Source organism: Parambassis ranga, chromosome 6 (genome assembly GCF_900634625.1).
Source record: "Parambassis ranga chromosome 6, fParRan2.1, whole genome shotgun sequence".
Lineage (NCBI taxonomy): Eukaryota > Metazoa > Chordata > Actinopteri > Ambassidae > Parambassis > Parambassis ranga.
Window position 1 is genome coordinate 2,963,138 of NC_041027.1, and position 22,478 is coordinate 2,985,615.

The window sequence follows — 22,478 nt, forward strand, 5'->3', positions numbered from 1 at the left end:
GTGTGCCAACCCCACAAACAACATTCTATCACACTAATTACTGTTTTATTATTATAACAGGGACAACATCAGAGAACAAAATGGCCACAAACAGCATATCTGATGAAAGTTCATCACACAAAAACATTGTTTCAGTTAACCAAGAACACCTGTCAAACCCCAGCCCCACAGGACATCACTGGGGGGCAGCTGATAGAATGCAGAGCCCCCCAGCCTCTACCTTGGGCAGATCACAGGAGAATCTTTCCGGACCACAAAACACACAGAGTTCCACACAGGGTCACAAGCTGGAGGTCGACAGCCGATGTCCTTCTCAACAGAATAGTGCTGCTGCTGTTTTATCACATCTCAGCAGCAAGTCTGCTGATCATGTTCCTCCCAACCCCCCTCAGCCTACACCAGACAGTCCACAGCAAAACCCTGCACTCCTTCCCCAAAATGTACCACCATCAGTTTCCGCACCTCAGGATTTCACTCAACAAATGTCAGAGAAGAACTTAAAACACAAGCAGAGTGAACATCAGCAAAGTGAACACCAGCACAACATCCAAAAACATGAACAACCTCAAGCAAGTAGTACCCCTCCTCAAAGTTTCTCTCAGAGCTCTCCCCAGTCAGTGGATCAGAATACAAAACAACAGAATTCTCTGCTACCTACTCATCGTGCATCCCAAAGCGCCTCGCTGCAATGCCCTGCACAGAACAGCTCTATGCAAGGGATGCGAGAAGCCCAGCCTGCACCTCTTACTTCTTTGCCACCCAGTCATCCTACCCCTCTGTTACCCCCCCAGCCTAGCCCAGCAGACCAGGGAGATCAAAGGCCAAGTGAGCCAACCAGTCGGCCAGACATAGAAGGTTCTCCACATAATACCATGATGACACCAGGGCCACCAAGTAGTAATTATAAACATGAAGCTTTTAGCCCAAATCACCATCAAACCCAACTGTTGGGTGGTAATCTCGGTATGCACGGTCAAAGAGGGCTGCAACATGGTCACAATCCAGCCCTGTCTCCTCACTCACAAGGCCAGGGGAATGGAGCTATGGGTCCATATGGCATAGGGAACCCTCCACATCCACACTACAATCAGACAAACATGAGTAGGCCCATGCTTCCATCTGCCCACCAACCATATCACAACCAGTCCATTAATGCCCTCCACAATCCTTCTCCCCACCCCACCTACCACCAGCAGGGTGGAACTGCTTACTCTTACCACATGGCAGGCCAACAGCACCCTCAGGCACATGGTAATATATATCCACCTCATCAGTACCAGCAGCAGACTTACTACCCACAGCCCCAAGCTCAGGCACATAACCAAACCACTGGTAGACGGGGTTACCCTCCAGAGGAGTGGCATCGACCTCAATATCAGCCTCATCAACCAATGCCACCCAATGCCTTCTTACCCGTAGCCAGTGCAAGAGCCAATGGTCAATCTAAGGAGTGCAGTGTGTCACCCCAGGGTTCTGAAGGCTCCAGCGGTGCTGGTTTGATGTCTCCTGGCCCAGTGCCTGACGTTGGACCACCCCTAGGGGGCACAGAGGAAGGCAATTGTGAAAACAGGGAGCGGGCTGGTGGATGCAGTCCAGTAAAGCAAACTCGTGAGAGCTCAGAGCAACCTGAAAGCCCAAAAGAAATCTTGGACCTTGACAGCCATAATGCAGCTGCCCGCCGTCGGAGCAACCAGCCCTCTCATCAGCAACATCCACCTTCCTCGGCTGCACACATGGTGCCTGGCTTTATGTATGATCCTCGGGCTTTGCATCCAGGAATGCAGCAAGGCCGCATACCTCCACCGCATATGATGTCTCAAAGCCATGGAGTTGGAAACGGAACCCCTTACCCTGGTCAGCCGTACTCGGATCCAGGCCGCTATGCTGCCCAAAGACCTCACCCTCACCTGATGGAAGCTCTGCAGCGACCCCAGCAGCTACCCTACTCCCCAGGCCAGACTCGTATGGCCATGTACAGACACCCACGGCCAGGTGGGCATTTTCAGGGCATGATGATTCAGCAGAGGGGCCTAACACCAGAACGCTTTCTACACCCTGGGTAAAAAAAAATCCTTCTCGTTTTAACTCACATTTTTATCACCAATGTGGTGAAGCTTTAGTATTCTGAAATCTTAGCTAGGGTAATTGATATATTGTATTTAGAATTACTATTTTTCTTTCTGCAACAGTGGCAAACTAAACAGTTGCTAACAGCAGCAGTTAACATATGTTTGGTTGGTTTCTAGGCAGCAAATGATGGCTGCTCAAGGCGGCCCTGGCAGTAAACAGGGATTGTGACCCACCATAAAATCAAAGTGAGTAAATGCACCATTTTTTACTTTATCATGTCTTTGCTAAGGCCACTGTGCTTATGTTTTTATTTTCTTATTCTTTCAGAGATGAAGATCTGACACTCTTACACTGTACTTATGTTGCCCACTTGTGGACTAGAAGATCAAAGCAGGAAGCTGGAAAAGCTATAATGTGAAATATTTTTGAGCCCTGCAGGACATTTTTTTTCTCACTTGCTCTTCTCCTTTAAGTGCTTCAGAATAGCTCTGTGGAACTGTTGGGACTCAAGGACACTTCACTAGAAGGGTTTATAACCAACATTTGACTCTTCATTAGAAGAGTGCCAAGCACAGGGGACATTGCCTTCATGAACACTGGATAGCCCTCTTCTCTATGAGCCTGCCTCTCTTGTCCACTGACTGTAGGACAGGACTGTGAATAAGAAGAGGACTGTTGTGTTTTTCCCTATTTTTCCAACCACTATTTAAACTCAGGTGTAAAAAGGAGGTACTATGAGACTGTCACAGGCACTCAGTCACTGGCCCCTTACAATTGCCTTGGTTTCTTTTGTGAATGTATGAGTGAATGTGTAGACAGCACAGTGATTGCATGTGACAGGACTCTGGTCATCTGTCTGAAGATGTATGACATGTTCAGCCCAGTTACAGTCCTTTTTCACCCTGACTAGTAGTAGTAGTAAACACACATGATATGCATCTTTCTAAGCTGCCTTCATTGATGAGAATGTCTTTGACTAGCAGAGAGGGACAGGTAGGGATGGTGCTGTTTGGCTCAGACTGTACCTGTTTCTCTGTTATGCACTAGATATTTGTTAGTCTTGACATCATGGAATTGAGTGGCCTTGTATAGTCTAATCTAGTCAATGTCTGTTCACAAACATATGTGTTAAAATGTATGTTAATCACACCTTCACTGCAGAGAGGTGAGCATCCGATGATATGCACATGAACACAACCAACACTCTTCAGACATTTGTTGCATCATCCCTCTACGTGTTTGTAGATTTAGGTTTTTTATACCTTCACAGCCCTGCCATTTGCACGGTTGCGTTTCTTTTAGTGCTTCCTCTTTTCCATGTCAATACTAAGTGTGTCCTCAGGGTGTACAGTTTCTATATATACGGGTATTGTTTTGAGTTATTTGAGAGAGGAGCATAGTAAGAAAAATAGGTCTACAACTGCGGCATATCAGCCTGCTTCATGAAGCTGACTGTTAAAAATAACTGGATTAAGACATTGTCAGCCTGTTTTTTTGTCTTCTTTTTTTTGCAATGTTGATTGAATCTCAGTTTATTTGCTCTACATTCCAGTCTATTAGTCTTTTTCAGTTTATTCTCACAGCTGGAGGTTTTGTTCTTTGTCTGCGAACACAACCAGTGCAGTTTAGCAGAATTCAAATCTACCTCAAGTTAGTCTGCCGTCTGCCATCTACTATTACGTCCACTTCTTCGTTTGCTCTGCTAAGCTCCTATGGGGTCAACATTTTGTGGCCAGCTGATGATTTTTAGCACAGCTTTTAGAATTGTAGGCTTACAAAACTGATAGTAAAACGATCTTACAATACTTTACGAGATTGCTGTGCACAGTTATGGCACAGACTGGCCAGCTCAGTTAAGCGATTATTCAGCTGTCAATTCAACATTGATTACTGGTTCTGAAATATTTTTGATATGTTAGTATGATAAGTATGATAATATGACAGCATATTTCTGAAGTTGGCCTATTGTACAGATTGCATGCCTTCTAGCCTAAGGGTTGTTGACAGATATGTTGGCAGTAGTCCTGTTTAGGGTCTGAAATAGCAACATGACTCACATGACTTAGTTATAGGTACTTAGGGTATTGAAGGAAATATCTGAGAAGGGAAGATGGAAAAGCAAAATGTTGTGGTGTGGCAAATTTGTCACACAACACTTTGTCATAGACAACTTGCTGTTTTCTTAAAATAGGGAAATGTCATACTATTTTTGCCTGCACAAAGGAGCAAGTCTGTTCATTTGTGCTGTCCAATGTATGAAGAGCAGGCTTTAAAGGTCTGTGAGGTTGTAATATTGTCTTATGTTGTACAGGTGTGTTTGTATGTGTGTGTGCATGTTTCTGGTGTGTAGAATCGGCACGGAAGTGTGCATTCAATATTCACTTTTAATCTGCTGTCATCTCTCTGCACTAGCAAAAAACATTTAGGCGTGATTAAATGTGAAACATATTTATTTGCTCTTTTAAGAATTTTTGTACATTGTTGGACTTTGTTTTAATATAATGTGGTGGCTGTTTCGTTTTCTCTTGATGTTTTTAAGCAGTTGTCTTTTACCTCAGTAGCATGGTGGCATCAGAAAAAAAGACCTTTCATTTTTAAGTGACGTTTACAAGTTCTTATCTGACTGACATAGATTATTTTGGAAATGGACTGGAATATTTTCTATACTGTACATTTCTTAGAAATAAATAACTTTTGAAAACAGTTTGTTTTATAATAAGAAATAATATCTTTGAGGAAATTACTTTTATTATAAAATGACTGTGTGTTTGTGTGACCTATTTGACACCGATAAAAATGGATAGAAACGAGGAACACTGTGTAGAATGCATCTATAATCCATCATTTAAAAAACTGAAAGGCCAAAAGTGATGAAATGTAAAGAGACAAAACAACAGGGCTAGTGCAAGACAATGAATTATTCTATTAGCGTGCTTCACACTGTCAACTTGAATTAGTGTTTATCCCTTTGACGGACACCCTGCACAGCCTGAATGCTTCTTCGTCTGACCCTCCTTGTGTCTCCAGGAGTCAGTAATGTGATGTGACGTCAGTCTGAAGAGAAGAGAAAGAGCAGCTCCTGCTTTTCAATTGGCTCCCTGTAAACTAACAAGTAATATATTCTTTTGTTGAGGTCTAATTAGGGCAAAACTGACTGTGGAAAATATGCAAATGTTAATAAGGAACTTTAATTGGGCGCAGTTATGGATGAAAGATACAACGCAACATAGTAAACAACTCTGTTAAATCATGATTTAAATGTGGAGGTTTGGAAAGTTCAGCCTAGTCAGTTTAAATTTGTCTTGTATGCCTATTTTTCACGTGACTATTATGAAAGTAAACAGAATCAGGTACTGTTTCCCCCGAGCTCTGTCTTGTCGGCCACTGTTTATGCAGCCACATTCACCAATCAAACGGCAGCAATGTGACGTGTCAGCCAATTGTAGCTAAGGGGGCGGTGCTACACAACGATTTACATGCCTAAAAGGCAAAGCCCCAAGTAAACAAATCCCATGTAATGCAAACAGACGCCACTGTGCCTTGCTGTTGGTTTAGCGCTGTGAAATCGTTACCTTTTGTATTTTTAGTTTCCACTGTAATAAATTACATTATTGGATAAAAGTATAGCGTATTTCTAGCTGACACGCCGAATAAGTTCGTCCGTAGTCCTCTACCTTTGATGTTAACAGGACTGTTTGAAAAGCGTTGCGGCTCCAGTTAAGCTAAGCAGTGTGCACCTGGTTCAGAAATCATATTTTACATCCAGAAGACGCTACACGGCAACGATTAACGCGAGGTAACGTAACGGTGTTTCGTTTTCTTGTGTTGGCTCTTTCTCGTTGGCTATTGTCGTTAGTTAAAACAAGAAAATGTATTAAATATTTAATGTGCAAAAAATGTGCACATTATATGTAGCTAGAATAAACCCCTGTTTTTTATAGTTCCGCAGATGTTGGTTGCGCTTTATTTTTTCTGCCTTACGTGCAGAACAGTTGTTTTCACTTCCCTAAACATGGTGGTCTGACTGAGTTTGGTCTTAAGCTCAACCCCCCTTTATGTTTTCCATCACAGCTACCCTGTTCCGACAATGGCGGTCCGGCTGCAGCGCCCCCATGCGGCTGTGGTGTTTGGTTTCCTGCTGTGCTGTATGTCCAGAGTACTGCCCACCCCAGACCCCAGGCGTAGAGAGGCCCTCATACAGCAGGAAGTCTCCATGCAGACAGGTGGCCAGATGACGCTGTCTGATGCTGAGAAGCGGCTGGATGCTCGCCTGTTTAAAATGAAACAGGAGGAAGAGCAAAAGGCTGATTTTCCTCCTGCCTTGCACTTCTTTAAGAGCAGGGATATTATCAAGACCAGTCCTATCTTCAGTCTGTTACAGAAGATGCCTAAGGGTACTTTTTTTTACATTTTTAAATACAAAAACAATGCTTTATGCTGATACAAAAGTATCAGCATAAAGTGGCAAATATTGCAAAAGGTATTCTGCAGTAATGTTTAGTAACATACACAAGGACACGTTATACAGCAGTGAGTTCATAGAAGATTTAAAGGGCGCACAGTTCCACAGGATCAGTTCAGATAATTGAGTTTTCTTTATTTATTGTTTCAGGTGGAGCTCTCCACGTCCATGACTTTTCCATGGTAGATGTACAGTGGCTGGTGAAGAACGTGACATACCGTCCACACTGCTATATGTGCTTTACTGACAACCTCTCCATTAGATTCATCTTCATGTCTCAGTGGCCCAAACCTCTGCCACACTGCTCTCCCTGGAACCTGCTGGAAAACCTCAGGGCTAAGGTGACCAACATCACAGATCTGGACAACAGGTAGCTTGCTCTTTGTTAAATTTAGACAGATTTTCTGAAGTAATGATGTAAAGATGCTCTCATATGTCCCTAATAGTCCCCCTTTTTGCCTTTTTGAGTTATGCATTGGAAGTTTCAGCTATTGGATTATGTTGTGTATTGGGATTTATTTTATTAGAATATATACTACAGGTCTAAAAAGACAAGGAGCATGCAATATTAAATCGTTTTACATAGCTGCTTCTCTGTATTATGTGAAACAAGACAATGAATTATTACTGCATAAATTATTCTGATTTACTCTCAGCATCATGGCCAACCTTACGCTCTTCACTGATGATCCGGAGGCAGCGTACCCCAGTCAGTATGTGGTGTGGGATCGATTTGAGCAAAAGTTTCAGGCACTTTGGGGTCTGGTCACGTATGCTCCAGTGTTCAGAGACTACTACTATGAAGGCCTGAGACAGTTCTACATGGACAATGTCATGTATCTGGAACTGCGGGCTCTGCTCCCAGAGGTACAGTAATGTCTACACTCCACATGGCTTTACTGCATGCTGTGCTTGAGTCAATAGCATTCACTTGCACACATAAGGTCTATGTTTGCATGGTATTTGATTGTCATTGATGCTATTGTAGCTGTATGAGTTGGATGGCAGCACTCATGACTCAACCTGGACTCTAAAGACCTACCAAGATGTCACCCGGCAGTTTACAGAAAACTACCCAGATTTCTATGGGGCAAGAATCATCTTTACAGTCCACAGGCAAGTGCTATTGCTGACTTGCTATTTAATGAATTCTACATTACTTGTTGACCAATACAGTCATGGATCACACACTGTTTATCTGCTTCAGAGGAGTAAATGCATCTGTGATGACTGATGTTGTGGAGAAGGCTATGAAGCTGCAGAGAGACTTCCCAGATATCATGGCTGGTTTTGACTTGGTAAGAGCCAACATCAGTTATGGTGTGGCTGTTTGTTTGCTGATGAAAGTGCTCACTTTCTCTCTCCATGTACAGGTGGGGCATGAAGATAAAGGCAGGCCCCTGTGGTATTTCAGAGATGCCTTGTCACTGCCTGCAGAGAAAGGGGTCACACTGCCTTTCTTTTTCCATGCTGGAGAGACAGGTAGGCTCAAACCGGGCTTCAATAATCATCTTGCTGCCAGTGCAACAATGTTTTTCAAGTCTATATTTTCAGTTTCAGTAGCAACTTAATCTTAAATATTGTATTCATTACAAGGCCTGTAAATTACACAGTAATGATATTATTAGAATGCTGTTGTTAATATCAACTGTAAATCTAAAAACTCCAAATAGCACACCAGCATCACAACTGTCACACAATCACATTCTGCAACTACAGAAGACAAATACGCATTGTCCTTGTTATAGATCTGGAGGGCACAGATGTGGATCAGAATTTGCTGGATGCTCTTCTCTTCAATGCATCTCGTATTGGTCATGGATTTGCTCTCCTTCGCCACCCAGTGGCTAAAGATCTGTCCAGGAAGAGGGAGGTTGCTGTGGAAGTGTGCCCCATCTCCAACCAGGTACACACTGCACAATATAAATACTTCTGTCTTCTTGCTGCTAATGTGTGTTACTTAAACTCCTCTGAAAAACTGTATTTAGTACTTGGTTCCTGTAACTTGTGAACACATTTACTTTCCTATGCCCCTTATTCAGGTGATGAAGTTGGTAAAAGATATGCGAAACCACCCAGCAGCTGCGCTGCTGGCAGAAAATCATCCAGTTGTCATCAGCTCTGATGATCCTGCCATGTTTGGGTCCTGTGGCCTCTCATATGACTTTTATGAAGCTTTTGTCGGATTTGGAGGCCTAAGGTCCCATATAGGCTCCCTTAAACAGCTGGTTATAAACTCTATCAAGTAAGATTGATTTGCAGATCTGATTTGTGTGTTCCAACATGATATCTGGGTGGGTTTTATATCCTGGTCTGTCTTTCAGGTATAGCTCTTTGACCAATGCACAACAGGAGAAAGCACTGGCTCTGTGGCAGAACAGCTGGAACAAGTTTGTCTCTGAAAATGCATTTTAGGGGGAACAAAACTTTTTTTGATGCTTTTTGAAAAAAGGGAAAGTTGGCACAGGTGAAATAAAAAAAAAGGAAATGAGAAATGTTAACTGTGCTGCACAGCTGCTGAGGTTCCAGTAAGCACAAATATGGGACAAAGAAACTCAATCTAAAGCAAACATACAAAAGAAAACACGTAAGTATTGTAATTGCACTTTACATTTTTGGTTTGCCTGTATTTTGTGGTGGCAGTAACAGTGTCATACAGAATCATTAGGTGGTGTAGGTGTTAAATGCTTTTTTTTTTTTTTTTAATCTGTGGTGTGTTTGTGGGTTGTTGTGCTTTGTAAGTGTGTAATAGGAAGCTTTTTTAAAATGGGTTTTAAATTTGAGCCGTGTAACACTGTGTGAAGACAGAAGAGTTTTTACACAGTTTTATAGGATTTGTACTTGAATGTAATGTCTCTTCACTGTCAGGACTTCTACACAGAATGTGTTTGTTATAATAAAAAAAGTACACAAAGAGCACATTTGCCGCCTTTTTTTACCCAATAACAACAATTCTATGACCTCACCATTACACAGACATCCATTAAATACATTTTAACATTATTAAAACAACAGCTGTTTTACAGTGCAGTTTGGTTTATTCTGTGTTCTCTTATAGCACCACAAGTAAGTCTTTAACAGTGCAGTGTGTCATCCATCATCTGCTGCAGGTGTTGAATTTGGAGAAGAAGCTGTCGTCGATGTATCCTCTTTTAATGTCTGGGTCTCTAAAGTGGCAAAAAGTTTAAAAACATATTGAGATGATATACAGTGTGTAAAGAAGGATTAAAAAGTACTAAGATATGTATGTTACTGACTGTTGTTTGTGTGTTTGGGCCAGTTGGACGTTGGTGCTGTCCAGGTGTTGCCTCTGCTGTTTTTTCAGTCTGGCCTGCTGCCTCTCTCTAAGCAGAGCTGTACGATTCAAGTCCAAGCTGAAGCGTACAACACGCTCCTCCTCTTGCTTCTTCTCAAATTCAATCCTCTGAATAAATTCACAAATAATGGTCAATGAGCAGGTGCATGCTTTGTGTATCCTGCTTATAAATGATCCTTGTTATTTAGATGCAGTTTGTATTACCTTCTTTTCATCTATTTGGTATTTCTGGAACTGCACAATCTGCTGCGGACTCTCAGGAGGAAGTCTCCTGTCGCTACTCGGATTTAGTCCAAGAACACCCACCACGCTTGGGGCACACTCAGTATCTACATCTGCTTGTTGTCTACGCTTCTCTTCAACCTTTGCCCAGAAAGACCTCCATGTTACAATGTACAAATTTACAGTAGAAATAATCTGTTTACAATATGGTATAAAAATGGTCTCATTAGCTCATGACACTGTATTTGTGGCAATATTTTTTATACAATATTTCTGCAAAATTAAGAGTCATATGTTGTCTAGGTGTCATTCATTTTACATATACTGTACAGTGTTTATATTACAGGCCATGTCCCCAAACCTTTACTCTTCTTTGTTGACTCACACAAGCCTTATGTAATATAATCAATTACCTTCATCAGTGAGTGAGTCTGAGACATTACTAGAGGGTCTCACCATGGCCAGATTGTAGTCTTTAGTTGCAATGACAGCTGCTTTCCTCTTCTCCATCTCAAGGATCTTTAGCTGCATAGCTTCATTTTCCATGTCTGCTCTGCTTTGGTCACAATGCTGCTCTAAATTTAAGTACAAAAAGATGACGTGAGCTTTTATTTCCATGTGAGTGAACCTCGGAAGTGTGCCCTGTATAATATGAAGACAAAATGTACCTTCCAGCTTCTGTTGATGCCTTTCTGCTGCCTGATCATTCTGCTGCTGGAGGAGCCACTCTCTGAGCTGCTCCTTCTGTCTCTGCAGTCTGATCTCACTCTCCGGCTCCTCGCCCACCAGGCCGGGCAGCATCATCTGTGCATCACATTGGTCTGTTTTTTTAGAGCGGTCCGGGTCGTTCAGATCAAACTCCTGCCTGTGTTCAGGCTGCTGGTACTGACGCCTGAAGGTTACGATGTCCTTTTCCATCTCGCGCTTCTCCTTCACTTGTCTTTGTTGAAGAATACGAGCTGTTTTGCTATCACGGAGAACATCTGCATCTGTATAGAGAACACATATACACCATCTGTACTTCACTTTAAAGCATCACACGAAGAGTGGCTGAGGTGGAAGTATATCAGTTATATAGAAAGTTTGAAGTTGATAACATGCTCCATATGACTACTGGACTACACGTGTATCTGTTGACTGGGTGAATGAACACCCTTCAATCAGTCCTTGGATGCATCAATATTGGTTATTGTTTACATTAAAACCTACCACAGGCATCCTCTTCTTTTTTCATGTCCTCCTCTTGTTTCTTCTTCTCTTTCACTTGCATGTCCAGAGTATCTTTGTCAATCTGTGGGAAACAAAAAAAAACAACAAAAAAAACCTTTATTGACCCGCTAGCATTAGGCCTACATGTGTACTAGCCTAAACAGAAAACACTCACCCCAATCGTCCTCACTTTCTCATTAAAAATCCGCTCTCGCCGTTCAGCTTCGTTGTTGCGACGCTTCTCCAGATTTAATCTGGCGATGCGCTCTGACGGTAATTCATTAATAAACATTTTCACTCACAATTTGGGTCTAAATCTGAAGCGGACTCTGCTAGAGACGAAGAAAAGTTTCAAACATACTGGTTGCTAGGAAACCAGAGGGCTCGGGAGTCTGCGTAGGTTGTCGTCTCCTTCCGGTGTCATCACCACCGATTGGCTCATTTTAGCGCCTTTTGACCAATGAATCGAGACTCAGGTCCTACAATGTTTGCAGCAGGATGCTCCACCTGTTCTACCAGTCTGCCATGGAGAGCACCATTTTTTTGCTGTGGGAAGCAGGCATTAAAGCAGGGGTTCTCAAGGTTTTGATAGCTGAGGGCCAATTAATTTATGAACCCGACACTGGACTGAGGGCCGCCAATGAAAAAAAATGGAAACAAGAAAAAATAATTACAGTGTAACCATTTTAATGACCCAGTTGCATCTGTTTATTGTTATGTATGTGCAATAAACACATACGGGGATAAACATTGTTATTCACAAAAAATCCCTGGTGATTAAAGCTGGGCGGTATGACCAAAATTCTATATCACGGTATTTTTATGATATTATAACGGTTTCCGGTTTGACAGGTTCTTTCCCCTCATGCATTGACTGTGAGAAGAATTACTGCAGTAGAGTGGTTACCCTATTCCACAGTCATCAGAACTGTATAAAAAAATCCACAGTAATACAGTAGGGCTGTGGGTTATTATTTAATAACCAGTAATATCTTGATCACTTGAGGGTTTTTCCGCAATTACGATTACAAAACGATCATTTTTATTGTTTTAAAAATAATTACAAATAATTGGGGGGGGGGGGGTATATTTAAATTATACTCAGCTTCACTCGTGGCTTCGAGTGAAGGCAGACTAGATGAAGGAGGCGGAGTGACGTGACAGAAGCCTGTTAAATACTCCACGAGGACAGAGAAATCTGCTCGTGTTCCTGAGGTGGCAGAAATAAGAGCAAGATCCGTTTGGACCGGACTTTTCATACTTCATGAGAAACGAGTGTGCAGAACTCGCAGCGTCACACACACATACAGGTTTTGCCGCTATTTCGCTGCTAATCATCGGCAGAAGCAGCAGTTCAGGTGAACATGTATGAAGCGAGATATTTGGCAAAGCCATGAAATACCAATCAGTAGCAGCGTCTCCAAAACCTGTTTGTGTGTGTGTGTGACCGCGATGTGCGCTGAGAGCCGTGTGAAGGGTTTTACACACGTTCCTGCTTCAGAACGTCCCCTGTCCATTCTCACCAACAACTCCACTAATACCTGTGCTCTGATCCATGCGTGAGCAGCGTGCAGCAATGAAAAACGCCCCGTGAAACAATTTACTACCGCGCTGAGTTCCGGACATTTTAGGTCATTTAAAATTCATATCATAACACAAATTCATATAATTCATTGCGCCGCCATACATTTTTCTGCGGGCCGCCATTGGCCCGCGGGCCGCACATTGAGAACCTATGCATTAAAGCAAAGGAGTCAGAAAGTCATTCCTGCCGTCCGCCAGACTGTAACTCCTCTGTGACTGTCAGAGCTGTGCTCACTAACTTAAACTAAAGCATCACCTCAGGTGCACTTCAGACTTCTCACATTAACTGTATTTAAAGGTAGGGTTAGGAGATTTCTTTCTGATGCACTTTTTGCTAGATTAGTGTAACTTCTCTTTACAATCCGATAGCAACCGATTAGTTCGGCAGTTTCGCGTTAAAACGAAGAATATTAATCATCTGTGGAAGCTATAAAACGCTAAAAACATCACGTGCATGATGGCCGAAGTCCCAGACTGGCTGGGAGGCGTGGCTTCGGGGTGAGCTCCGAGAGGACATCTCCTACCCTACCTTTAAGTCCATTTGTCTGAATAGTTTTTTCTGTGTATATTGTATTTATTGTTCTTTGATATAGGTTGCTACTACAACTTCATTTCCCCACAGGGATTAATAAAGTAAATCTTAATATTGGTGACAGCATTTTAGTGACATTTAACCTTTCCTGAAGGGACTGACCTAATTTTCATTTTTGAGATGTCATGGTTTTATCAGATATGGAGCACTTTGAACTTTGTGCACAATGTACCTCCCAGATAGCAAAATTATTATGGCCCACATTTGGGCCAAAACTGGCTTGCCATTTTGGTAAAGTTTTGGCACGGCACATGGCCCCATTTTGGCCCAAAATAGGAATGCCAAAATTATAACCAAAGGAAGCCAAAATCAACCCTAAACCTGCCAAAAACCGACTATGGAACTCCAAAACATAGCCATAACTGCCCCCCAAAACTCCCAAAATCCCACATTCAGCCAAAGATTAGCCAAAAGTTACCCAGAATGAAACCATAACTATGCCATATGGCTTATTCATTTATTTATTTATTTACATTATATCTTAGCACTCTATGCTCATAAAGTTATATTGTGAAATTATAGGCTATGGTGTCTATTTGTAGAAAAAGCACAATTCATTTTTCCCAGCGACTGGTCCAGTCACTGGGGAACCCCCAACTCTGGCTTCCAGCCCTGACCCTGGAGGGTCCCCTGCTCTAGTTTCCTGTCGGGACCCTGGAGGGTCCCCTGCTCTGGTTTCCTGTCCGGACCCCGGAGGGTCCCCTGCCTTGGCTTCCTGTCCGGACCCCGGAGGGTTCCCTGCCTTGGCTTCCTGTCCGGACCCCGGAGGGTCCCCTGCCTTGGCTTCCTGTCCGGACCCCGGAGGGTCCCCTGCCTTGGCTTCCTGTCCGGACCCCGGAGGGTCCCCTGCCTTGGCTTCCTGTCCGGACCCCGGAGGGTCCCCTGCCTTGGCTTCCTGTCCGGACCCCGGAGGGTCCCCTGCCTCGTCTTCGGTTCTGGCTTCCTGTCCGGACCCTGGAGGGTCTTCTGCTTCGTCTTCGTCTCTGGTTTCCTGTCGGGACCCTGGAGGGCCCCCTGCTTCGTCTTCGTCTCTGGCTTCCTGTCGGGACCCTGGAGGGTCTTCTGCTTCGTCTTCGGCTCTGGCTTCCTGTCGGGACCCTGGAGGGTCTTCTGCTTCGTCTTCGGCTCTGCCTTCCTGTCGGGACCCTGGAGGGTCTTCTGCCTCGTCTTCGGCTCTGGCTTCCTGTCGGGACCCTGGAGGGTCCGCTGCCTCGTCTTCGGCGCTGGTGTTCTGCCCGGACCCTGGAGGGCCCGCGGCCTCGTCTTCGGCGCTGGTGTTCTGCCCGGGCCCTGGAGGGTCCGCGGCCTCGTCTTCGCTGGTGTTCTGCCCGGACCCTGGAGGGTCCGCGGCCTCGTCTTCGCTGGTGTTCTGCCCGGACCCTGGAGGGTCCGCCGCCTCGACTTCGCTGGTGTTCTGCCCGGACCCTGGAGGGTCCGCTGCCTCGTCTTCGCTGGTGTTCTGCCCTGACCCTGGTGGGTCAGCCTCACCGTCTCCGCTGACCTTCTGCCCTGACCCTGGAGGGTCAGCCTCCTCGTCTGGTGGGTCAGCCTCCTCATCTCTGCTGACTGTCTGCCCTGAACCTGGTGGGTCAGACTCATCGTCTCCGCCGACCTTCTGCCCGGACCCTGGAGGGTCCGCAGCCTCATCGTCTCCGCCGACCTTCTGCCCTGACCCTGGTGGGTCAGCCTCATCGTCTCCGCTGGTCTTCAGCCTGGACCCAGGTGGGTCCGTCTCGCCTTCATCGCTGGTGGTCTTCCGCCCGGACCCTGGAGGGTCCGCGTCTCCATCGCTGGTGGTCTTCCGCCCGGACCCTGGAGGGTCCGCGTCTCCATCGCTGGCGGTCTTCTGCCCGGACCCCAGAGAGCCCTCAGCCATGTCCCTGCTGTGCTGCCACCCGGACCCCGGAGGGTCCTCACCCCTGTCCATGCTGGGCTTCCGACCGGACCCTGGAGGGCCCGCGACTCTGCCCCCACTGGCCCTTTTGCCCTTTTCCTTGCCTCTGTTGGGCAGCTGCCAGGACCCAGAAGGTCCCAAACCCCTGACTGTTTTGGCCCCCCGGCCATTTTTGACTCTGTTTTTGCCCCCTGGCCATTTTTGACTCTGTTTGGGCCCTCTGGCCAGTTTGACTCTGTTTTGGCCCCCTGGCCATTTATGAACTTTGTCTTCTTCCCGAACTTTTGCCCATTGGGTCACCTTGTGTTGAACTCTGGCCTTGTAATTTTGTTTTGGTCCCTCCTCCGGACCTCCCCCCACCCTCCCGGCTCAGTTTTGGACTCTTGTTGTATTTTTCCTTCAGGGACGTCTGGGAGCCGTCCCTTGAGGGGGGGGTACTGTCATGAGCCAGGGTCTTGGCTCCTTGTCTTTTATTATATTGTTTATTTTGTTATTTAGTTTTCAGTGTTTGTCCTCTTTCTCTGCTCCTCCTCAGTCCTTCCCTCTCTCCTTCTGTTCCTCCTCCCTCCTGTTCTCTGCTCCTCAGTCCTTCCCTCTCTCCTCCTCTAGCCTCCTCCCTGATTATCAGCTCCTCCCTAATTGTGTTCACCTGTGTCATCTCTCCTCTTTTTAAGCCCTGTGCCTTCCCTTTGTCTTTGTCAGTTCTTCCCTTGTGATTCCCCGTGTGCACCCCCGTGTGTACTCCCTTGTGATTCCTCATGTGCACCCCCGTGTGTACTCCCTCGTGATTCACCTCTTCGTCCTTCTTCTTCCTCCGTGTTTCCTCATGTTTCCCCGATCATCCTCAGGTTTGGTTTGGTTTATCCTTTTGTGTTTATTTTGTACTTTTTACCTTTTGTTTGGCACTGTTCCCAGTAGCCCTCCTTTCGTTTACCTGCTCCTCTGGACTGGTTTTTGTGTTGGCTTTAAATAAAGCTCCCCTTTTGTTGAACATTATTTTGTCTGCGCTTGGGTCCTATTAAGAACTACACCCCACATAACAGAAACGCATTATATACCAACAACTCCACTGAGCACTTTTATAAATTCATTTTACCTCCAAACACATTCATAATTTAAAACATGTTTCATATTTACACAATAAAACAAAAAACATAATATTTTCTAACTCATTATCCCTCAATCCTCTTCTTCATTCACACCAAACTGTCACAGATATAATAAACAGATAATATACAAATAACCCACAGTCAAGCCTTCCCTCACCCAACAGCTCCAAGGTTAGTGCATGTATCTGTAACAGTCTGAGGTATCCTCAGCGCACAGTAACCATTCAAACAAAACAAAGCTCATAACCCCTCATTTGCTCCAGGATTTAATATTAAGAAATCCAGAGAGTGCTTTATATATGTGTGTGAGGTGTCACCGAGTAACAGTGTTTTTGTGTTTATTATTAAGAATGGCAGTTCAACAGGTTTCATCATCATCTAAGATAACAAAGCCTGTCAGTTCTCTTCAATTGTTATTTGTCACATATGGTAAAAAAAACAGTGGTACTTTTTCCCCATCCTCATAAGAATGCTGATGTGTTTTGTTTGTTTGTTTTGTACACATTCAGGCACTGGTATTTACTGTCCAAAGAGCAGAGATTTTTTTGCCTAGTTAAACGGCCTTAATTATGTTTTGGATTTCCCATCGCTGGCCAGTGCATTCTTGTATTAGAAGCTTGCTGTTTTTAATTTCCAGGCATCTCTTTGTCTGTCTGTTCCTCATTTCTTTTCCCTGAAAAAAAAACACAGTCAAAAACAAAGTCAGTCTCTTGGCATGAGTCAGCCTAAATTAATCGAACCATTTTCTAACACTTTGTCTGATAGTACCTGGCTGAAGTCCCAATATATCCCCATTCCTTTCTGCATAGCTTCTTTGCAGTTGTACAGGCCTGGCTCAGTTTCTTTTTCACCCATGTCAGTCAAACATCGATTGTCGTTGTACTTGTGGGATTTTATTCCACCAATGTAGAGCTCACCAGTTCCTCTGTAATATGTGTACTATAACGTGGAAAGAAATTAGAGTTGTAAACCTGTAATTACAGACTGTAATTATGAATCCTGATAACCACAGATCACTTACTTGAGGCCCATAATAGTAACAGTTGTAGGCAATAGGTGTGTTGCCTGGCACAGGACCTTGGTCTAAGCACATTTTGGCATCCAGATTCTTTAACTGAGAACAAGCAAGCATAGCAACGTAGGTGTGTTAGGAAAACAAATTAAAAAAAAAAACACAAGCTGATGTGCCAATGTGCCTGAACCAAATATAATCTTACAAAAGTAATGAAAGTAAACTTACTCCACCATAGCCAAATAGGTTGTCCCAGGGGTCCAGTTTAGGATACACGTTTTCCAGGTACCACTTGAAAGGTTTACACTTCAACCTTTCTCTGAGTTGCTTTCGTTCCGAGATATCTCCAATGTCAATCCCATGATTCTGCAGAAAATATCAGCAGAGCGTTCCTGTCATTGCTGAGATACACTGGGTAATAACTCATGTGCATTTCTTGACTTAAGAAGTACCTCAAATGGCAAGTTCCATGCTAAGTTTATGTTGTGCTTGTAATCATCCATCCAGACCTCCGCGACACGCAGGGCATTTCTCTTCATTGCAGGGCTCAGGTCCAGCAGGTAGGGCTTGTGGTACCTCTCAATGTGAGCGATCTTGGAGCAAGGGACTACTTCAACACTGCCCCCACATGTCCACACCTACAGGAGCAGCAAAATGCACAACTTCTAATTGACCAACCACCAGTTATGGCAACGTGTGAACTTACAATCTTACAGTACACCGTATGAAAAAAATTCAATAGTCTTGGCAGCATGTTGACACAGCAGTATGACTACTTTAAATACAAAAATAGTAGTACTTGCTAAAGGTGGGACAAGTGACACTGAGTGTTGAATTTGGCTCTGAGTGGTGTGATATCAGTGACTTGATGTCTATTACCAAAAGAAATATTTGCATGTGCATCATTTAATTTCCTGGAACATCCATTCATAAAGAATATGTTTCACTAGGAATTGTCTGTCCTGAGCCATCATGGCATAAAGTTCAGAGTATGAATTTAAGGATTTACTTACACGAACTCCAAGCTCAACATTCTCTCCACCGTACACTTTCATTCCTTCATCGAGACCGCCGATTTCTCTAAGAAACGTTCTATCAGCAACAAAGATGCCCATGACGGACGGACTCCTGAAATGAAAGGAGAGAGGCGTTACTGCTGAGGAGTGCATTGAGAATGCATGATTAAAATTCAGACTGATTTCACTTACTTTCCAGGTAATGAACCATCTTTAAGTTCATAATACTCAGGAGAAAAACTCTCGTACATGCACCATAGAGCCCAGTCAAAGGCGTGTGCCGCAGGTTGGTACTGAATAACCTTGAGATCATCAAAGTTGACTCTGTCAAACACGGGGGACACCACTACTGTTCGGTCCCCTTTGATCTGTGTCAGCAGGGGTTCGGCCCTGTATAGGGAAAAGCATGGAAATGTGGCTTAGCCCTCATCTGTTAGTCCACTAAACCCATTTTTTTCTGTCTGATTCCTCATGTTAAAATGCCCAGTGTCTGTGCAGGTTGCTCATGTGTAGGCGTGCCACAACGTCGCACTTTTTAGAAGTGAGTATGTGTTGCCTGTCTTAGCAGCACCCTCATTACCACTGAAGCACCTTTGCGCAAGCCAATATCCTGGCTAAACAAAGACTAAGGATAGCATTACTGCCTTAGAAGCAGTCTGTCAACATGTATGAATGTGTGTGTCAACATGTATGAATGTGTGTGTGATTTTAAAAAAAAACTATGCAAAGGCAAATTTCAAAAGACATTTTCTTTCTATACTGTAATATATTGCAATATATAAATATATTTATGACACACTCATACCACATTTTGTGAACTTCAATGTGTGCGTCCAAGATGGCCACCACGTCAGCAGTAGCGGCCTTCCACCCTGATGATCTGGCATGAGCGAGGCCTAGCTGCTCAGTGTGCCTCACTCTTACAATGCGGAGACTTGGGTTCTCCTGCTCAAGTGACTTCACATACGTGTCAAGTTCCCCCTTCAGGTTTTCTGAGTTGAAAAGAGAACGTAGACATATATTTCAGAGAACAAGTCTGATAATCACATGGTATTCCCAGGTCACTGTAGCAAGCTCTGATAACCCAATTTACATAAAGGATAACCTGAATGCAAAGCAGACAGAGAACCTGTTTTTTCCTGATAAATGTATGCTTCTCAGAACAATGATTCTGTCATAAATACTCCCTCTGGGAATCATGTTCTTGTTCAGTTCGTTCTGACTGTGTGACGCTGATGGAAGCATACATTGTAATGAAGTATTGTCTGGGAAAAATAAATGAGAAACATTACGTAGGACACTGTACTCCACTGTGAACGCCACAGGGACTAATTAATCAGGGACTGTGTGTATTTGAGCTGTTGCTAAGGCTCAGGCTACTGCAGCTGCTGTTATTAGCTTAGCAACGAAAGGCAGAAAGAAAACAGCCAGACCGGCTTAACAATGAATAGAACAAAAGCCTACATATTTTTATAAGACATCCCATAAAACCCAAATTATCTTTACAGTTCTTCAGTCTTGAGAGTAAGCTAACCAGCTGCTTTCTGTGTATCATATGTCTTCATCAGCTAATACACAGTGTATGAGCCTAAAAACAAACTTTTACTTGAGTAACAGCCTTCTTTTGAGACTGCAGGGATTTACATTGTTTGACAAACAAAGCATCAGAGACATCCAGCAGCACATCATTATCACTCATTCCTGTCTCTCAGTAATCTGCAAAGACTATAAATACTGGGTGAGTTTTTGTTTGTCAAACATTGTTTGCAATCCATTAGCAACCAACCATTAGAGCTGTTGTCATCAACCATTATTATCTCCTTCAACAGGTTTTTAGGGGTGCGGTCAATTATGCTTCGCAGGGCTCTTTTGATCACGGACAGAGCTTCATTCAGGTAGATCAGGACCACACCAAGGCTTGGTAGGTCCTCTGGGTAACTCTTTTTCAAACACCTACACCAGGACAAAGACATGCTAAAATTATACACTGTGTAAGAAGTTAATCAGAAGTGTAATACTAGGTGGAGTTAAACTGCAGCTGTGTTTCCTTAACCTTTAGGGTGGCATGAAAACTGTCAGCTTTACCTTGGATCCCTGGTATCAGGAAGAGCTCGATCCAGAGGGAGGCGATCACTGAGGAAAACGTTGTATCCATACTCCTCAAACAGACGCTGGGCCTCTTTCTGGTCATCCTCGGACAGATTCTCCCCCCACTCTTTGAACAGAGCAGACTTAGGGTACAGTTTATGGGACTCCTTTGCTTTAGGGGCCACCTGTTTAGGAGCTTCCCGTTTGTGGGCCTCCTGTTTGTGGGCCTCCTGTTTGGGGGCCTCCTGTTTGGGGGCCTCCTGTTTGGGGGCCTCATCTTTTGGCTGGATCTTCACGTCAGCTTGCTTTTTTCCCTCTGACTGCTTTTGGACTTCTTGCTCCAAAGCCTTTTTCCTGTCTCTGTCCTCCTCAAGGAGTTTCTGCATTTTATCCTGCTTTTCCTGAAAACTTTTGACCAAATCGTCTGTAGAAAATGTGAGAGATGAAGAATGACAGTGAGAAAACAACACACACACACATTATATATATATATATATATATATATATATATATAAACAAATAAAAGAGCAGTGTAGGGATTGGAAAATTATTGAAGAATAAAAAGAATGACTAAAAACTTCAAATTATAAAATTATTGCTAGATTTAGAATTTCCACACTAATAAATTGCTTTTTTTTCTTTAGACATGTAAGATTTTCCACTGAACTTGTTCGAAATTCTTCATATTTTAATGTCATTTTACCCTAAAACATACAGATTTATTTCCTGAATTTGATTCAGTATTGCAGTGTAAAAACCTGATGGAAAAAAGCACAGAAGAAATATTAATATGCAAGAACTCACAGAGGATGTCAATGTCCCTTCGCGGTTTGTCCTCCTCTACTTCAGTCCTCACTTGCTCGTACCCATTCTTTATAAACAAGAGTATGTAGACGGTGAACCCAATGCCCCCCAGCACGAGGACCAGCCGCTTCAACGACGCTGCCCTCATATTGATCACACGCCGACCCTTATCCAGACAGTAAAACCTCACAGACACACACTCAAAGAAACACACAGAGGACTCAAAGCTCACCGGACAAACGGTCTCAAACAGACAACTGAGCTGTTGCTCATCATGATTTCAAATGCAGAGTGAAAACATCATTTAAATGGAGCCAGGGTGAGTCTGCTCTTCCGTAGATGCATGACCATATCGGGCGCGGACAGGGCCTGCCCCTGCCTGAGACACGCAGTGCGGGTACTGATCAGCGCAGGTGTGGAGGCACCTGTGGAGGCTCCGCCTCAGTGAAGCGCAGCCGTTTAAGCACGGAGTCATAAATAGAAAGATGGGTAGCTCTCGGCTCTTGGTGGCTCTGGCTGTTGCAATCTGAGCAGAACCGGATTTCACCTAACTTAAGGTTTTGCAGGTTTGAGCAAAGCAGGGCACCCGGGATTTATGTCAATTAACCAGACTGGTGATCTGTGACAACATTTGTCCTTTATATTTATTAAAATTTATGAGTTATAAGATATAATCACATTCACTGATTTCAGTTATCATGAATGTGGGAAATTGTCCATGTGTTGGAGACTAAAACATGGTGGAACATTTTAAAGTCGGGGTCCATGGGGATGGACTCACGTCTGAAGCCAGCCTCACATGACTGCTTGGGATTGATAGCCATTCATTCCATTTAGGGAAGGTCCTGCTGTTTGGTCTGGGTGGGTCATTGTTATGGTTCACTGGGACTCTATTCATTGTTAGTCTTACCTCAAAATACATTTAAGATAAATGAATGTCTGCTAAATCTGCCTAAAACATGTGTGACAGAGGAGTCAATGATCCTGTTGTGCACTGAATATAGGCGTGCCTGATGGCTTACTCTAGCATGTAATTCCCATTGTCTCTTTTTGTTGTATATAATCTGGTTTTTCTGAGCGTTTGTACACTTAGAAAATTA

The 22,478-nt window shown here is 43.9% G+C and overlaps 4 protein-coding genes across 7 annotated transcripts in view; 2 read left to right on the forward strand and 2 right to left on the reverse strand.

The window, feature by feature from the left end:
* The window catches only part of cecr2 (CECR2 histone acetyl-lysine reader), a 29,980-nt gene extending 24,557 nt beyond the window's left edge, over positions 1-5,423 (forward strand). For 2 of the 3 annotated variants that reach the window (XM_028407774.1, XM_028407776.1), the window contains exons 17-19: positions 61-2,059; positions 2,247-2,315; positions 2,398-5,423. In XM_028407774.1, coding sequence (XP_028263575.1) covers positions 61-2,059; positions 2,247-2,298 — 2,051 coding nt within the window. In that variant the 3' untranslated portion in view covers positions 2,299-2,315; positions 2,398-5,423. Of the gene's footprint in view, positions 1-60; positions 2,060-2,246; positions 2,320-2,397 lie in introns of all 3 variants that reach the window. The other variant, XM_028407775.1, reaches the window with a different exon arrangement.
* A 162-nt stretch (positions 5,424-5,585) lies between these two features.
* ada2a (adenosine deaminase 2a) lies at positions 5,586-9,065 on the forward strand. Of its 2 annotated transcripts, none has more exons than XM_028407990.1 (10): positions 5,586-5,866; positions 6,142-6,464; positions 6,683-6,902; positions 7,189-7,399; positions 7,521-7,648; positions 7,740-7,830; positions 7,906-8,014; positions 8,281-8,438; positions 8,575-8,777; positions 8,857-9,065. In XM_028407990.1, the coding sequence occupies exons 2-10, from the start codon at positions 6,158-6,160 to the stop codon at positions 8,945-8,947; spliced, it is 1,518 nt and encodes a 505-aa protein (XP_028263791.1). In that variant the 5' UTR covers positions 5,586-5,866; positions 6,142-6,157; the 3' UTR covers positions 8,948-9,065. The 2 variants fall into 2 exon arrangements, with proteins under 2 accessions (XP_028263791.1, XP_028263792.1); XM_028407991.1 differs by having other exon boundaries at positions 6,142-6,293.
* A 564-nt stretch (positions 9,066-9,629) lies between these two features.
* Positions 9,630-11,630, reverse strand: ribc2 (RIB43A domain with coiled-coils 2). The gene is made up of 7 exons (XM_028408463.1): positions 11,455-11,630; positions 11,280-11,361; positions 10,739-11,059; positions 10,527-10,645; positions 10,053-10,211; positions 9,790-9,956; positions 9,630-9,699 (listed from the first exon to the last, which is right to left on the reverse strand). The coding sequence occupies exons 1-7, from the start codon at positions 11,569-11,571 to the stop codon at positions 9,630-9,632; spliced, it is 1,035 nt and encodes a 344-aa protein (XP_028264264.1). The 5' UTR covers positions 11,572-11,630.
* A 5,194-nt stretch (positions 11,631-16,824) lies between these two features.
* On the reverse strand, positions 16,825-21,715 carry LOC114437343 (probable polypeptide N-acetylgalactosaminyltransferase 8). Its single transcript, XM_028407978.1, has 11 exons — positions 21,379-21,715; positions 20,572-20,998; positions 20,273-20,439; positions 19,292-19,478; positions 18,679-18,876; positions 18,484-18,598; positions 17,923-18,108; positions 17,699-17,836; positions 17,480-17,572; positions 17,227-17,397; positions 16,825-17,131 (listed from the first exon to the last, which is right to left on the reverse strand). Exons 1-11 carry the CDS (start codon positions 21,524-21,526, stop codon positions 17,012-17,014), a joined length of 1,950 nt encoding a protein of 649 aa, XP_028263779.1. The 5' UTR covers positions 21,527-21,715; the 3' UTR covers positions 16,825-17,011.
* Between the last annotated feature and the right edge of the window lie 763 nt (positions 21,716-22,478).